We start from the raw sequence: 18,333 nt of genomic DNA on the forward strand, positions 1-18,333 counted from the left end.
GCTGAGGACAGCGACCACACCCAGGCTTGCACGTAGATTTTCCAGCTAGGAAATGTGTGCCCTGACCAGATTTCTGGCACAGCAGCTAGAACACACACTCACTTTCCTGAGTGATGGTGTCTGTCACTCACCAACTACTGCACTTGCAGATTAAGAAAATGCAGAACTAGTTAAAATAATGCTATGTCACTCGAAAAGGTTAAAACTGACTCAAAATGTGCGGTACATAACGGACTAAAGTCATTCACCCTCCTCCTGCCTCTGTGTGTGTGTGTGTGTCGCCTCAGAGGATTACCCGGCGGGAACGTGGCTGGGCGATGAGAATAACGCGGAGATGCGTGTGCGCTGCCCCGTGTCCCCGGCCGACATGTTGCACATCAGCAGCAACTGCCGCACGCCAGAGAAGATGGCGCTCACGTTACTCGACTACTTGTTCCACCGCGAGGTGCAGGCCGTCTCCAACCTGTCAGGCCAGGGCAAGCATGGCAAGAAGCAGCTGGACCCGCTCATGATCTACGGCATTCGCTGTGAGTGGCACCGCCCCAATGCGGCGAAGTACGCCAGAGCAGCTCCTATAGAAACACAACTAGATAAAGCCACGAATTTGTCAGAGAAATATTACACGTCATACTGAACGGGAACCATTGCACAGGTTGGGCGTGTGCGATTTGAAGAACAAAGAAAAGAAATCTGAGTCACAGACTACAGTTCTTCAAAAATGTGCTTGCTTGTCATATCTAGAAGGCTTTTATTCTTATCCTGGTCTGTTCTGCTGTCTCCCACCTCTAGCTCTAGTCTGTAGTAATAGAAAAGTCAGATCCCAGGGATCTGTGTAAGAGGGGAACGGACCCATTCTGCCTCACGTTACGGTAAACTTCGGAGCTACCTAATGTCTTTATTTTCTCAGGGTAGTTTAATACAACTCCTGTCCTGCTTCATTACTCATTTCCCACAATGATATGGAGCAGACTGAAATCCAAGGGAAATTGTAAATGGCATGCGTGCAGGTCATGAAGTTCATGTGTCATGCTGTAGCTAATGTGCTAATGATTTAGCCTGGATCCCTGCGATGACTGATGAGAGGGGTATTGGAACACTAATCTGTGTCCTTTCAGGGACTTTGCTTCAGAGTCGTGCTGTTCACTTAAGGAAATTTGCTATTTAGCGATAACTGTGCCCAAATTCCATTGTGTGGAATCATTTTAAACAGTAAAAGACCATGATGCTTTAGGTGTGGGAGACCAGCATTGAGGTAGCATTTTAAGCTCATATACACCACAGGACCAAGTGTTCCTGTGAACATTGTAATGTATTTACATCCTTTGTATTCAAGAGAACCTGATTGTATGGACCCTAAGCTGTAAATAGGGCACCTGTTGTATGTGAACACATGCGCACGCATTCACGGCAGTGCAGGTTTCGTCTCAGTTGCCCGATTAAATCTGTATAGATTAAATCTGTCCCACACCCAGCCCCGCCCACCCTCTGTCTACGCTAAACCACTCTAAACAAACACGACCCAGCCTACAGTGACTCACACTCCTTTATCGCTAGGGCCAAGGCTTGCTGTTTGCCCCTGATTGGACTGACTGGAGCAGTTAGGATCTTAATTACAAAAAATATTTAGAAACCTGGAATATTTATAAATATGTGATTACAGTCTTTACCCAGCCAGTGTAAAGTGAGATTGCACTGTACTTTTCAACTCGTGTGTGTGTGTGTGTGTGTGTGTGTGTGTGTGTGTGTGTGTGTGTGTGTGTGTGTGTGTGTGTGTGTGTGTGTGTGTGTGTATCCTGTGTCTGTGTGTGTGTGTGTGTGTGTGTGTGTGTGTGTGTGTGTGTGTGTGTGTGTGTGTGTGTGTGTGTAGGTCATCTGTTCCACAAGTTTGGCATCACTGAGTCGGATTGGTACCGCATCAAGCAGAGCATCGACTCCAAGTGCCGCACGGCGTGGCGACGGAAGCAACGGGGCCAAAGCCTCGCCGTCAAGAGCTTCTCCCGCAGAGCGCCTGCTGCCCGCACTAGCTCAGGTACCTGACCCAGCTTCAGCCCCGCTGTCTGGTACGGACATGCGTCGGACCCAGCTGCTGTGCGCCGTACAGATCGGGCCTCTCGACCCACATGCAGCAGATGGTTGTAATCTCGGCACAACGCCTCCTGTCCCACGCCTTCCTCTCTGAGATCTGTGGGCCACCACCTCTGACCCACTGGCATGAAGCCAAATCGCCTGTATAGGCCCACCGCAGCGTCCTGTAAACACACAGGCACTGAAGCGCTGCGACACACATCCTGCAGCACGGCATGGCACACACACACACCCTGGAGTACTGCCTCTATGAGCTCCACCGGTCCAGCGGAAACGGAGCTTTCAGGCCATTAGTTTAAGCTGTCATTTGGCCAAGGAAGGTCTAAGCGTTGGCCTCTGTAAGCCACCCAGCATCCGTCAGACGTGAAGAGTGCTTCTTTAGAGCAAGTCCCGCTCAGCACGACAGCCCGCGTCACTGAGGCTGTTTTTGTACAGTCTTGCCATCATGATTTTTGAATGAAGAATGCGGAATATGATTGATACTGTGCGTACAATCTGTGCTTCCACAATGCTTTAACGCAGCAGTGTGGAACCGTTTAAATTATTACATGAAAGGAAAAATGCCTAATGGAAAACATGGGACAGGAAATTGGTGCACTATGGAGGCGCAGTGAGTTCGAGTAGGTTCATTCACACTGTTCCTGGTAAGTGGAACAGCATACAGTTACTGTGAGGGTCTCCATGCTGAGCCTTTAGAAACACATTGCTGTTTTGTCAAGTGCACAACGGTGCATTTGGTAAGTGTGCGACTGTCCTTTTACCACGCACTGTGCAGCTGACAGCAGCTGTCTGCCCTGCTCCTCAGAGATCACTTCCTGCTGGCAGGAGAGCCGCTGACTGGGTATTACCAGAGTGGCAGAAGATCACAGCATTATCGTGGACATAGTGGTGGCGAAGCTGTGGGCATTGAGCTGGGAGAGCTGAGGTACAGGGGCACAGCCGGACTTTACATCAGGGCTACTACTCGGTGGAGAGGATGGGAAAACCATGGGAGGATAGCCAGCAGCAACGGATGGCCTGTAGACTTTTACGTGCAAACCTAGAAGGGCCTTCTAATAAACCGCCTGGAGAGTTCGTATCTGTAGCGGTGGCAGCGTCCAAATTGAAATGGTCCTCCGTTTTGTGCCATCTCTGACTGACCAATTGTTTGGTCCCTGTGTTGCAGTTACAAGATCAGCAGTTTTGTGTTCATCAAACATCCCGAGCCTCATCAACCACGCAGTCCCACTACCTACTGGGAAAGGATCATGGGTGGATTCTCTGTGTGTTTGTGTGTGTTTGTGTTTGTGTGTGTGTGTGTGTGTGTGTTTGTGTGTTTGTGGGTGTGTGTGCGTGGTGTGTTTTGTGTAATAGGTGTGGTGCAGTCAGTGTTGCACTGGTGTTTTGGGGGTTGGTCAGCAGTGTGTATAACCTTGGGCTGGGTGTGACTGCTGCTCACTGCCCTAGTGATAGTGTGTGTTTAGACTATGGGTCTGCGTTTACTTTTGGCTGCAGGGAAACGAGTGTGTTTGGACTGCTCACTGGAGAGGCTCTGTTGTGTTTTTGGAGGTGGTTTATGCTGTGTAAACATGCCGTAATCTGGACCTTATCCAAGTGTGCCAGAACTGCAGGATAGGAGTTTCCTCAAGTTTGAAGTGTGTATGCTTGTATGTTTGCTATAATGTGCATTTGCAGTGTGTGTGGCCTATATACATGTATGTATATATGTTTGCCCATGTCCAAATACATTCAGCAATATGTATCCTATACTTAAGTCTTAGCGAGTGTGTGTTTGTAGGAGAATAAACACACTGCACATCTTCAGCCATTGGTACATGCCAGCTTGTACTTCTCCCCTTCTCAGCCATATTAATTTTTATAGTGACACTGCCACCTGACAGAGGTCTCCGTTAAAACTTGCATAGCTTTCCTGCAAAAATCTGTGGTGTGTGTGTGTGTGTGTGTGTGTGTGTGTGTGTGTGTGTGTGTGTGTGTATGAATGTATTTGTTTGTGCAGAGGGAGTCTCTGTAACAGAGGCAGCATCTATAGACAGCTCTACCCAGCAGGCATTGCAGTACGCTCTGGCTGGGGCAGCCCAGCAGGTCCAGATCCATCGCATAGGAGAAGATGGACAGGTGCAAGTAGTGAGTACACGCTCACCCCCACGTGGACACACACCCCACTCCGAGCCTTGTCAGATCCCTGGGTTGCTATTTCAAACACATCTAAACATTTATACAGGACGTTTCTTTCTCATTCTTAAGCAGTTGAGTATGCACGGTCATATGTACTCCTCCACAGCTGTGTGTGTGTGTGTGTGTGTGTGTGTGTGTTAGTATTTTATCAAGCTGAGCTCTGTCAGCTGAAAGCTTCCTGTGTGCTCCTATAGTCTCTTTCATGAAAGCCTGTTCATGACCCCCGGACTGTGCAGCTGTGTCTGCTCGTCTCCTCACACACACACACACACACACACACACACACACACACACACACACACACACACACACCCCTCCATACGCACTCATGTGCACTGAGCACGTTTCCTCACCATTGTCTTGAAGAAAATACTGCCCACACTTGTTATTGTCTGTCCACACGTTCACACTTGGCATTTTAACTGTACCACAGGTACAGGGCCGCTCTAGAGAAAGAGGGTGTTCATCGCTCGATGTATTCATTGTTAAAGAATGCTATGGATCTGTCCTTCTTAGATGACAGGTGAAGAGGGATTGGTCACACAGGGACACGGGTAGAGTCTACTGTTTAGCACTGTTTTCATCCCTGGTATTATAGAGCACATTAGTGGAAGCAGCTTGAAGTTTACAAGGGCTCTTAAAACCCCCGTGGGAAGTGCATAGCGCGCACACACTGGCAGGGCCATGCCTCTCCGGGCCAGTACACAAGTGCTCTCCGCAGGACACCAGAGAAAAGAGCACAATTCTGCTTTCACACACACACACAGACACAGACACACACACACACACACACACACACACACACACACACACACAATTTCCCTCTCTTTATTCTCTCCAGATTCCACAGGGGCACCTCCACATAGCTCAGGTGCCACAGGGAGAGCAGGTACAGATCACACAGGACAGTGAGGTAAGCATCACAGCCTCTCCATTTCTCATTTCCTCCAAGTTCTTTCCTACTCTCACTCTATCTCTTTCCCTCTTCTCACATTATGATTTCTCTATACTATACATGTTGGTGATTTCAGAACTTCTAAATGTGGCACACCCATTTAACAGTTCCAAGTTTATTTCTCAATTCCCAGTTTTAAACAATGGCATCCTGTTCTTCTTGGCTTGTCAAGAGGACGTTGAGAAATTTGAGCGCTGTTTCTCATTTTAGAGTTACTTCTCAGCACACACATCATGACGACAGATACATGAGCGCTTTTTTGCTCACAGTAACCAAAACTCCAGTGTGCCCAAACACCTGAACTATATTAACATGTAATCATACATCACTGTGGCTTTTCCCTTTAAATATCAGTTACCAATATTAAACATCAGTCATAGTCTAATGAGTTATGTGTGATTCTGTATTTATAGACTCCTGCAGCACGACTCTTTTCCAACAGTGTGATGCATAATTTTAAACAGAGATATCTGGTCCTGCAAAGGGCACCACCGTCTGATTTTTGGAAACAGTGGTATGGGGGGGGCGATATTTCTTATTCTCACCTTGAAATGTCAGCAAGTATTTAAAGAGAGCAGTTTGCTCAGCCTTCTGTATTTCAGCATCTTACGCTCAAATGAACTGTGGATGGTTCCAGATGGTTCTGTAGCTCTCTCCTGTAATTACATACATTTCATAATAAATTCAATGTTCATACTTAATAGATGTTACTGAATCATAGGGCTTCAGATTAGCAACTGAAGAATAAGTTTTAATAGGTTCTGGCGGTTTAGTAGGTTAAGAAGTGTTTAAAAACCTGCCTGCTTCCACATGGAGCATGTTGACAGAACTCACAGGAGCCTTATGTATTCTCTCTGCTTTGTTATGGTTTTGTGGTTAGGGTAGCAGAAACTTATGTTGTACATGTAATGCATTCAGAGTATCGCGGCGTCTCGGGTACATACAAACGGTTTTCTTCCAAATATTCAGGTCATGCTGGTTAATTTTAAAATTCCAAATTCATTCAGGACATTTTTGCATATAAACACAGCCAGTGATGTGTTAGTAAATGATGTGATTTACTTAACAAAAAGCGTAAGGGAGATGGGTAGTTTCCTGTGTGTTTGAGTGCTCTGATTGGACAGATATGAGACTCTCACTGGCCGCGCCCACCTCTTTTATCTCCCTGTTTCCTCTTCCTCCTCTGCGTTCTCCTTTTATCTTCACACCTCCTATCGCCTCTGCGGTGTCCTCTTCCTCTCCTCTGCTTTCCTGTCTTCCATTTGCTGTCCTGTACTTCCTGCAGTCCTGTTCTCTACATTCCGTTCCACTCCTTGTTCAATGCTCTGTTGCTCTTTATTTCCACTGCTTTGCCTAATTATAGCTTTACTACTACTACTACTACTACTACTACTACTACTACTACTACTACTACTACTACTACTACTACTAATAATAATAATAATAATAATAATTCCTATTATTCGTAGCAGTTTACCAAATCATTGATGTAAGATGGGCTTTGCTCCATTATGTCCTAATTAACACGGTGACCTGAACAAAGGCTGGTGCATTAGGAGCTGTACATGTTCAACCTCTCCAGGAGGTGTTTTTGTTTCCGTTCAGTAACCAGATGGCTTATTTCTGGGTGAGCAGAAAAGCAGTTTGTACAATAATTTGGCTCCCAGTGGAGACTTTCATTACTTTTAGCATCAGCATTTTAGTTTTGATTTTCCCACCAAAGCAAAGACTGAAGTCTGAAAGGCCTGATTGACTCATTGAGGCTGTGCACACATGGCTTTTCTACTCAGTGTCAGATTGCTAATTCCTTGGAATCTGTTTATGAATGATTACTGTTCATGGTGACTCCTGCTGATGAGTAGTCTTAATGGTACTGGCGGCCCACAGATTATAGAGACTCTACAGTGGTTCTTATAGAAATTTTAAAGTCTTCCGTATAGCTATACTAATGCGTGGAACCAAAAGAAAGTTTTCAAAGTACTCTAGATGCATGCAAATGTAAACATGAGTGTCAGTAGTGCTATTTCAGCAGACGTCTTCCTAATGACACGCAGAGAGAGACGAGCAAGTCCGCACGACTCATCCTAGAGAGCTCCCTCTTTAAACTCCAGCGATATTGTTTGTTGTTGGAGTTCAAAGCTTAGCAACAAAATCCCTCTTCTTCCAACTGCCACTCACAAAGAGTGTTTTCATTAGAATCTAGGCCAGTCTCATCAAAGCCATTTGTTTAAGGGAGCTTGAGAAGGAAATATGCTATTCTAAGGTTATTCCCCACTGCCCACGTCTCAGCTGTCTGAGAAAGGAAGTCTGTGTGTATAGAGAGTATGTGTGTCTAGTGAGTATGTGCTTTTGTGTGTGTGTGTGTGTGTGTGTGTGTGTGGGTGTGTGTGCATGTGTGATCCACACCTGCCAACATTCAGTTTAGAGAATAGAAAGGATCCCCCAGTAGGTCTATCAGTCTAGTCCCGAAATAACAGACTTTGAAGTTACATGGTCTTGTTCTTACACAACAATCGTTGTGATGTGTGTGCCTGAGCAACAACAACAACAATAATAATAATAATAATAATAATAATAATAATAATAATAATGTGTGTGAGTGTGTGTGTGGGAGCGAGGGCGTTGGTTGATTGGGGATACATAAAACATATTAATATAAAGGATGAGAATTGGAGGGAGGCCCTGTTGGCCCTTTTCCACCAACGAGGAACAGGTTCCACTCCTGTCCGCGCTTCTGACAACTTTGCTTGTAAACGAACAACCGGCCCACGCTTGCACTATTTTTATTTATTGGAACCAAGGACGCATCATCATTGGTGGTTTGGCACCGCACACAACCGAAGTAAATAGCATGAACAGAGGGTTAGTCTAATTTAGTGTGGAGTTGAGTAGGAAGACCAATAAAAGACCCACATGGAAAATAGCAAGGGTCTTATCCTTAGTATCCAATGAAAACCAAAAGGTTGCAAATAGCCTTGTTCACGGACAGAAAGAAGCACACATGACTTCTCTTCAAATGCTCTTTAGTTCATATACAACACAGGAGAATCAGTGTGCAAATCAGTAAAGGGTTGTGTACCCTGTTGGTATGTGAGTGCATCCTAAACGTATAGTTTGTATTGTAATGTACTGTGTGTGTGTTTCCGTGCGTGTCACCAGAAGTACCTTTATGTGTCCTGTGTAGGGGAATCTGCAGATCCACCAGGTTCATGTCGGGCAGGATGGACAGGTAAGACCCACTGACCCACTTGGGCCATCATCCCCCACTTTCTTTTCCTCTCTTTCTCTCTGTCACTCAGTTTCTCTTCTTCTTTCTTTCTCTCACTCTATCACCTTTTCCTTCTTCTCTTCCCGGGGATTATAAGACAAAGATCTTTTGGACACAGTGCCCTTCCGATGTTTTATTCACATCAAAGAGACGTCCTAACAGTGGACGTCTGTGTGAAAATCGAATGTCCTCTCTCAGGCACACACACACACACACACACACACACACACACACACACACACACACAGAGCTAAGATTCCTGTTCACATCACACAATGTGTATGTGTAAAAGAAAGGGAAGATTATGTAAAAGTAATATCAACCTCTCTGTGATCTTACATTTCTGACTGGACAACATGTGAGTATGTTGAAAGCCGTGTCCCATTCTGTTATTATGTTTTTATTGTGTAAATTAACACACATCGATATTCTGATGGTTTGTATGGAATTAATAGCTCGTTTTCTACTTCCCATTGTCATTTTGGATCCAACCATATCTGTTTTTGCCAGCATATGTTCTAACCTGACAGGATCTTTTTATCCCTTCATCAGTTTGGGTTCAGAGAGGAGTCATTTTTTTAGCTTCACTTTTCAAATTCACATTACACTTATTTCAGTGAACAGTGCCTTTCTCCTGTGTGAGATTTCCTGAGTGGTGCTTCCAAGTTGTTTATTATCACTGTAGACAAGCCACAGTGTAGTAAACACACCCTCTGCATGCTCTTACAGCACGTGTGGGCTGGTGTGTATTTATCTGTGCTTGACAAAGTAGACACACTATTGAGTTTAATGTTGAGTTCTCCACGAGCTTTCTGTGCGAGAACCAGGGGCTGCTGCCAGTCTGAGGCTGCGGCTCCAGCTTTTACGCTCCACGCCGCACCACGCACAGGTTTTTCTCTCTCTTCTGGTGTAGTCTGTAAAGAGCTGGACAGCAACACATTTTTTTTTGTTGTTGTTTTGGATTTCTATGTTATCACATTGTGTTTTAAAAGTGCAGAGTCAGAATTAATTTGAAGGATTTTTGGTATGTTTTGAACTATAAAGTCATCACAGCCTTTTCACACAGCGTCTCTCCAGGGGAACATAAGGTTTTTTGTTTTTTTTTTCTTGACCAGCTGTGTACTTACATCATTAGTTCATGCACAGGCTAGCTAACAAACGCTGAAGAGCTGACTCTGGGTGTTGCGTTCGCATCTGGAGCCCATGCACGAGGACCAGTGAGGTGTCAGCTCTCATAAAGCAAGCCATCATAAATTTTGATTAGTTACAATATGAAAAATTTAAATAAATGATCCAGAGTCGCAGCCAAAACATGAGGTGTGTTCGCATCCACAGTTAGTTGCGTTATGGAACACGGTGCACTGGTGATCATAGTAAGAGGCAACAACCTCATGAAGAATGAGCTATTGAAAGCTCTAGCTGGGATAAAGACAAGAATGTGACGACAACTGCAGTTAATTAAATGATTTAAGCATGACCCGAAAAAGTGGACCACAAGATGCAAAGCTCTAGTAAGTCTAAAAAAATACATGAATAAAAAAATTCCTGGGTTCAAGACATAACAGAAAGAGATAAAATGAGATTGTGTCATGTCCCGTAAAGAAAGTGTGATATAAAAGGGCGTGCATAGGTAGCAGCAACAGGAGGACAGCTTATATTTCAAAACACTTCAACAACCAGAGCTCTGCAAATCCAGTGGTGCTCCAGTTTGCAGAAACGTGAGGCGAACTACTAAAGCGACTGTAGTTTTCACAGGGCAGACAAGCAGAACAGCTTTGTCATTTGACGGACATGCAGTTCCTGAAGAACAGACTAGAAAAGCCCGAAGCAAGCAGGGAGTAAAGATCGTTGTTTTAGGCCCGGCGGAGTGTCACATGAGCATGGCCAGCATGTGGTGGTGTCCCTGGGAAGCAGATGCCCGGTACTTAACCTGATTACAAATGGTGTGCAGCCAAGTACCACACAAGGTCATTTTATTTCAGACTGTTCATTTGTGCCATTATGCTTCGTCCCTGAAATAATAGGGGTGAGTGGTTTTTAAAAAGGTTGTCATTGTTTGAATTCTGAACTTAAACATTCTGTATTTAAACATTATTACTGGTGTTTCATGTTGAATCCAATAGGTCGCAAAAAAACCCCACAGCAAATTCTATCTCATTCCTCACAGACTGTACTGTGTTTCACTAGTGTCTGAAACGTGAAAGGGATGTGATGTCCAGGCCAATGCAAACACGCTGTGACTTATTCCTTTAACCCCATGTTCCAGGGCTGACTTTTCACACAGACACACACTACAGGGCCATTTCCCCCTTTTACGAGAGAGCGTGCCATGGAGAGTTACAGAAATAGTGGTTAGCCTCAGCACCAGCGTCGTGACAGCACGACGAAGACGGGGCGTCTCCCCGCCTCAGGTCCATGGGTCCTGGCCAAAGCCCTCTCTGTGCCCCTTCTCTGTCCTCGTCCCTCCATTTGGTCTCTGGACGCTACACTTAGGGTCTGTCTCCAGCGCCGGTGCTGCTCCAAGCCTCCGCTCTCTCTCCCTGCTGTTGGGTCGAGCACAGCTCTGATTGCTGCGCCCTTCTTACCGCTGACGTTTTCACGCCCGTGTTGGTTTTCTTTCACAGCCCTCAGACTGTGGCGATCCATGTCGGCCCAGTGGTGAACTGCAGCGGCCGCCGGTCAGGAGCGACAGCGCAAAGCAGCAGAGACGTTAACTTAAGCTTTGTAGAATGGTGGCATCTAGGGAATCAGCGATGTTTGTTTGTTGCTGTTTATGTTTTTGTTGACAGTCGCATTCGTTCAGACGTGGCCACAGTCATGGTTCTGAGCTAGGTCTGGATCAGGTGTCAGGTAAACACTGACAGCAGGGGTTAAGTGCTACTGAAGAGGCAGACATCACAGGGAAGGAGGGTTTGGGAGCTCGTGCTTCTTTCATATTGGAACAGTGTTTGGCATGGACATCAGAAAGCCTGCTTATTGTACATTTACATTGCCAATCAGTATGCGTATTTGTTTTGTTATTGCATTATTATTGTGTCCTTTAGGGCTGCAGTAAAATCTAAAGTATAAAAAAATGAACAACCAAATTTTTACACTCTTGATATCCTGATATCCTCCATATTGGCTTAATAGTTGCACGTCTAAATTCGGTTGGCTGTGTTGTGAGTTTGCAGACGTCTTTATTTCTGGTTAGGACTTCCAGGCTGGCAGGGGCTCTTCGTCGGTGTGAGAATCATAGCAGTGCTCGTTTTCGAGAATAAATCAGAAACCTCAAAGCATCAAGGGAAAAGAGCGGTGGAGGTTTGGAAGGTGCCGGGGGGTGGACAGGGCCAGCGTGCGGATTGTCCCACATTGTCCTGCTCCTGAGATTTACAGCCCTGCCAGGCAGTAGTGGCTCTGAGCATCAGTCACTCGCCTGCCCAGTGTGTGCGGTTAGCGTCTGCAGTACCTTTCCAGTGTCTCTGGCCCGCATGCCTGAGAGCGTGGGGCTGCGGAGGAGAAGGAGAGCCCTGTTCTCTGAGATCTCTTATCTGATGCGTCCAGCTCCCGCTCTTTGATCCCTCTGCTGCCGAGTCGCAGGACGCGTCCGGGCGGAGAGATAAGAGCGGAAGACTGATGAGGAGGGAAGGAACGAACGCGGGCGTCCCTGGCGTTGCTTAGCTCAGCGAAGCCGAGGGATCTGTCTAAGGGATCTGTCTGAGGAGCCTCTAGATGTTTCTGTCTCCCACGCGTCCGGCATTAGGCTACAGAGAATCCAGCTGTTAAGGGTCACATCTCCCAGTCTGATGTAACTGGCGGAACCCAGTCCGTGGCAGGATGGGGGGTGTTTGTAGAATAGACAAATCTCTCCTCTCAGTCGCCCATGTCCATCGCCATGGAAGTGTGATGTCAAAGCCGGGCATTGCACTGGCACTTAGAATTGCTGGTCTCACAGCTGGTGTCTCAGGCCAGTGCCTTTAAAACTGCTCTGTGGATGTTGGCCTTGGCAGTCTGGTTGAATTCATATAGAGAGATCCTGCTATCCTCACTGCAGGTTCAGTGGGGAATTTATATCTTGGGATTATAAACTAGGAGAGGCTAAACTTCAGGTGGACGAGGCAGCATTTCCCTCCAATTCATGTTGAATCTCTGTGCGTGTGTGTGTGTGCGTGTGTGTGTGCGTGTGCGTGTGTGTGTGCGTGTGCGTGTGTGTGTGTGTGTGTGTGTGTGTGTGTGTGTGTGTGTGTTTTCATGAGTCCATGTCCAGTTGCGCTAATGTCAATCATACTTACTGCTGTGCAAAAGCTTGTATATGAATGAGTTGTTTGCTTGTGTGTTTGTGTATGTTTGAAATCCAGAGCTTCAGGTGTCTGCTATGAAAACATTAAAACCAGATGCTTCCAGTCTTAGTAGACTGAGTATCTGCTTAAGAACTTAAATGATCCAGGATTCAAATGGTGAGCCAGTGGATGCTGTAACAGAACCTCTGGCACATTAACTTTCAGACCCTACATTAATTTTCCAATCTTCCTCTTGGTGTCATGAGAACAAGGAGGCATGTTAAGCTTTTTTCCCTGATTTCAGAAAAACAACCAGCAACAAGAGGGCTCACATTGCTACATAGAGCACATATGATGTTGATCTCCTGATGGAACAGTTTATATTTCAAAGCTGTGGTGTTCTGCTCCAGGTCTGCGCCGTTATTTTAAAAGCATGGACACTGATGGCATCAATGGTGTTTACCGGGACACACTGAGAGGAGCCCATGACAGCTTGTCTGCTTGGTGGAATGTGTAAGCACTCAGGGACTGTGCGCAGTTGTTTCATAAAGACACTGACTTTGGTTTGTGCGCATGCATGTGATTTGCTTGCTTTTTGGGGTTTGTGCGTGCAGTCAACCTTACATTTGTGTGGTTGAGTGAGGGAACCGAATAACTGAAACAGAGGTACCCTTGTGTCAGAGACCCTCAGGCCCCTGCTGGGCGACACTGCCCTGGCCAGGTGAGCGGTCCCTGGTTACTGGACCCCGGGGCGTGCATGGTAAGGGTCTCCAGATGTCTTGGGAAGTGTTTGTGTGCATCTACTATACAGAGCCAAGCAACCAGCTGGCCGTGCAGCTACACACTAATGGGTGTCTATGTGAGACACACAAACACTGTCTCAGTCTTTTGATTGGCTTCCAGTTGGAGAGGTGATAAGGACTGAAGAGCACGCCATAAAATTGTCAACTGAAATTACAAAGGGGACTTATTATTTATACATGTTACCACGCCTGATCTGCCATGAGATACGTCAGCATGCCGGTGCACTGGGAGGTAAAGGACCGTGTCAGGAAAATGTTGAGCAAATGACCACTCATGGAATCTGGCCTTGCATGGCTAAATAACCCCCTTCGATGCAGTACTGGCACTCTATAACATACTCCATTTACAATTAGATCTCCGGACTGCTGAGCATGCCTGTGAGAGCGCCGGAGAATGAACATTCTCACATTTTTCACATCTACAACTTTTGTCTCATTAAAACAAGTGTATGTAAATCGAAGATAATCTGGGACAAGATAATTAGAACCATTAGAACCATCGTGAAGTCATCAGTATGCACAGAAAGGTTTCAGCGATGATAAAAGACACTTTCACATAAACACACAATCAAGCTTGATTGTTTTGGTCCCAAGAGCGTGCGAGACCGCATGCCGGAGCCGTGCTGTTATATCTGCAGTAAATTGTGGTCATTCATTTTGGCAGCTGGATCCTTGCCTGACGATTGATTGACTGCCCTTCAACTGACGTTGTCTTTATCATAACAGGTGCGCTTGATACCGGAGTCTCTGTAGGAGAGGAGCGGAAGGGCAAACCTACTGCGTTAACCTTTCAGAAGTTTCTGCAAGACTTTCGCGAGCAGACCTGGGACAGTTGTTTGTGGGCTAACAGCATCATGGAAAACACTGAAGCATTGCCCATTTATGCAGATTTGTGCTGGGCGTATACTTGAAAAGACAAAAGGAAAAACCTTTGGCTTGATGCTATCCAGAGAGCTGTCGCACATTTACTTAAAAAGAGCTCCTTTTACCTCCTCTGTCATCCAGCACTAGGCAGAATTTGCAAGCTTGGAACCTAAAGTGCACTTAAAAACCAAACTGGCCACTGGAGAGCCTTTACAGGGGCCTCTGTGTGGATCGGGAAGGAGATTTGCATGGCACCGTGAGCACTCTGTTTTGATAGACTTATGGCATATCAGGAACGGGCAAGCTTAGGGAAGTGTGGACTGTTACCAGCTGAAGGACGCCTTCGTTAAGCAGTACACGTGTAAGAAACTTTTAGGATACTGAGATGCAGGTGATAATGTTTTGCCAGATGCTTGAGTTTATGTCGAGCAGTAATTCATTCACTGCTCTCCGAATGATCTCATAAACAATGCTACGTTTTCCAATTTGGTTTCCCGTTCATCGTTGGAGAAACAAGTAAATTTTAAGTTGTGATAAGGTCTGAGTGTAAAAGAGATAACGGTTCTTTCTCCCATCCTTCCAGGTGGCCCAGTCACACTGCAGCGTAAGAGCTAAATGAGTCTGTTCTCACTTAACCTGTGTTTGGCCTTTGCAGCAAAGCATGCTGTCAGACATGCTCTGGACCTTATCAGCTGGGGAACAGATTGTGTGGAGGTGATTAAAGGCCTTCAGATGAGTTTGCTTGCTTTCTGCCTGGGCCTTTTGCTTTTTCCATTGTTTCGGGGGGAAGGGGGCTAGTTTTTGCATTTTTCTTGTTTATTTATTTATTAATTTATTTGTTATTTCATTCTGTCTCTCTCTCTCTCTCTCTCCCTCTCTCTCTCTCTCTCTCTCTCTCTCTGTCTCCATCTGTCCCATCCTCCCACTCATCTGTTCTGGCTCTGGTCTGCCTGTTGCAGATGTTGTTGACTGCTGATAGCTATAGAAACCGAGAGGAAGCTCTAGATTTTGGTAAGCTGGAGGTGCTGGGCTGTAACTGATGAGGGAGATGTACGCCTTTCCTCAGTAAGAACTGAGAGAACTCTGGAAACCTCTAGGAGGAATCCAGGCTAGAAATGGCATGAGTGTGACATGCTGTTGAGACCCGGTCAGTCTCTTTGCAGTGTTGATATAGCTTGCAGTTGTTTTCTGGTTTCTGGTATTGCACAGGCAGAGGGAGACTAGGTCTACCGGTTCCACAATGATAAAGATGTTGTGTGGGCAGGAAAGTTTAGTTCTTTGAGTTCATGCAGTGTTCAACTTCACAGCTTTGCCTTTCATTATTTTTGGGTGTGTCTCACACTTCTATTTATCTTTCCATAATTGCATTCAGTAAGATTGATATTTAGCAAAGACACATACAGAGAAGAGAAGTTTGGGAAGAGGGCTTGTTTGCATAGTTGGTTATTGTGTTTTGATGCAAGGCCCCAGCTGAATGTTTTTTGCATTAAGTTGCTGTTGTTTTGTTCTCCATCATCTTTGCTCCAGTTCCTTCATGAATTCGGTGTCCTGCGTTACTGCTGGAAGCATTACTGCATAACTGAAAGATTTATTCAAACCCTGCTCTCTCTTGTTTGTTTTCAGCCTTAGCAACCAGCGCACAAAGCTTGGGGATTTCAGCTCACTTGGTTATTCGGTGGGCGAGACTCCTTCTGTACCCGGAGGCTAGGCTGAACAGATAAAGCAGACCAGGCAGTTTAACTGTCTGTTCGAAGTCTGTTCGAAACACTAAGGTCCCTGATCCCGGCCAATTCTAGGCTTCTGCTTCCAGCAGGCTCACACAGTTGGCACCAAGTTAGTCACAGGATGTAGTAGAGCGAGGGTACCAGCAGCTTTCATTTCCAGAGCCATTCAGTATAGGAATCTCCAGGGTGGGGAAGCAGGGAGGAATATTTCTGTATGAGTAATTATGAATCTTACCAGTCCTGAGCTGGGAATCCTGTGATGCATGTCTTTTTTTCCTTTTTAAAAATGTACCTGGTATGTTCATTATCCTGTGTCAAAGCAGTCTGGAAATTGCATGTCTTTGGTCGTATTTTGCTTTGTATATTTTGTTATATACATTATATTATATGTTCTGTGTATATGTGGTTGTCATTGGTATTTGCTGGGCTTGGGTATCTGGATCTGTATTTGTTTAAATGGATGAGCTTAAGCTTGTTGGGCTGGTTGGACGACATTGTGAGCAGGAGCGCATCTCAGTGGGCTGCATGGTTTGAATTAGCCTCCCTTTAAAAATGTGGGAACTGTGTCCTCGTGTTCTCTGGATTGGTGACGGGGAGAGAGTGAGGAGCGGGAACTGACCCGAAAACAGTCCGGGCGTCACCTGACAAGGGCAGTTTTCATGACTTAGAAGTGGGAAGCATGTCACTGTTGTCTAAAACCATCACTATGTTGAAGTGTTGTAGCTGAACATTCGTAGTTCCTGCTGCACTTGCTTGGACTGTCAACCCTCAGAACAATAATCAGCACACATGCATGCATATTAGATTAGAACAGATACACGGGATGTGATGCACACATGATGTGTGTGTGGAGGCTGGAACGAGAGTGTTTTAGGGGTAGGGTTTGAGTTGGATCACACAGGGTGTGTGTGAGTGTGAGTGCCTGTTACTTTCTCACCGTTATTGATTTTCATGCATTGTTTCTCACTGAAACCCCGAGGACCAGATTAGTGGTGGAATTTGAAATGGGAAATATAAAAACAATCTGTCAGAGTGTGTGTGTGTGTGTGTGTGTGTGTGTGTGTGTGTGTGTGTGTGTGTGTGTGTGTGTGTGTGTGTGTGTTAATATCTGCTGTGTTGGACAAAGGCATTGCAGTCCCACCTTCTCCTTGAGTGCTCTACTCAATAGGCTGTCCTCTCAAATTCAAGTAAGAGAATATAATTTCAGTGTACACACAATGTTCACGTCAGACTTACTTACTTAAACAGAGTTCAAGATTTTTAAGACAGAAAACTGCAAAAAAAAAATAAAAAATTATAATAATTTCTTTTTAAAATGCCCTATATGCCATCATGGTTTAATAATATCTTTAAAGTTAGTTCAAAAGTGAGTTCAGAAACCACAGAGCCAGTCAGATATGTGCTGTTTATGGGAGAGCATAAATATATAAATCTATTGATTTATATAATGTATTAGATATTTTTAGCTATCTATTTTAATATATCTTTATGTATGTATATATTTTAGTATATCGTTATGTGGATATATATATATATATATGAGTTTATTACTCTATAGTGCATTTGAGTGACTTATTGATTCATAATTTATTATTAAATTGACCCCCTCCTCCTTTTTTCAATGACCTCCTTAAAAAAAAACTTAAAAAAAAAAACTTGATATATAATTTTCTTACTATTTTGTTCTTGTATCATGAAAAATCCTGGACTGCAGTACAGAGCAAACATCTTGACTTATCTAAATTATGAAGGGCACTCTAGCTGCTGTATAAGGACGTTGTTATTGTCACACTGGACCATTGAAGGTTTGTCAGCACAAAGGTGTCGTTTCTATTTAAATCTGATGAGTGGTTTTTGCTGTGAGACCAACTGAAGTCAGGTTTGGTTTTGCTATTTGATGATTCTTTGCTATTTGTTTCTGTGTTTAATGTAGCTAAAACTCACCTAACAGTTAGAGTTGGACGCACACACAAACACACAGGAAAATGCCTGATAACTTACATATACAAAGTTTTCTTGATATTCTTTGCTCTCATCCATTGTTCTCTCAGGATCAAAATTCTCCTGGTTTAGGATGAAATTTAAAATCTTCGTTCTCGTAACCGTCCAGCTAAATGCGGTTTGTTCAACGGAAGAATATTACTGCGTATTCAGTATTGCAGTTAGCACAATACATTGTCTACACACGTCACTGTGAAAG

The 18,333-nt window shown here is 44.9% G+C and overlaps 1 protein-coding gene across 2 annotated transcripts in view; it reads left to right on the forward strand.

Annotated features, from left to right (window-relative positions):
* The window catches only part of banp (BTG3 associated nuclear protein), a 36,056-nt gene that overhangs the window by 8,021 nt on the left and 9,702 nt on the right, over positions 1–18,333 (forward strand). For both annotated transcript variants that reach the window (XM_027015210.2, XM_027015209.2), the window contains exons 7-11: positions 288–527; positions 1,868–2,029; positions 4,082–4,209; positions 5,102–5,173; positions 8,400–8,444. In XM_027015210.2, coding sequence (XP_026871011.1) covers positions 288–527; positions 1,868–2,029; positions 4,082–4,209; positions 5,102–5,173; positions 8,400–8,444 — 647 coding nt within the window. The remainder of the gene's footprint in view (positions 1–287; positions 528–1,867; positions 2,030–4,081; positions 4,210–5,101; positions 5,174–8,399; positions 8,445–18,333) is intronic.

This window comes from Electrophorus electricus, chromosome 2 (genome assembly GCF_013358815.1).
Source record: "Electrophorus electricus isolate fEleEle1 chromosome 2, fEleEle1.pri, whole genome shotgun sequence".
In the NCBI taxonomy this organism is placed as follows: Eukaryota; Metazoa; Chordata; class Actinopteri; order Gymnotiformes; family Gymnotidae; genus Electrophorus; species Electrophorus electricus.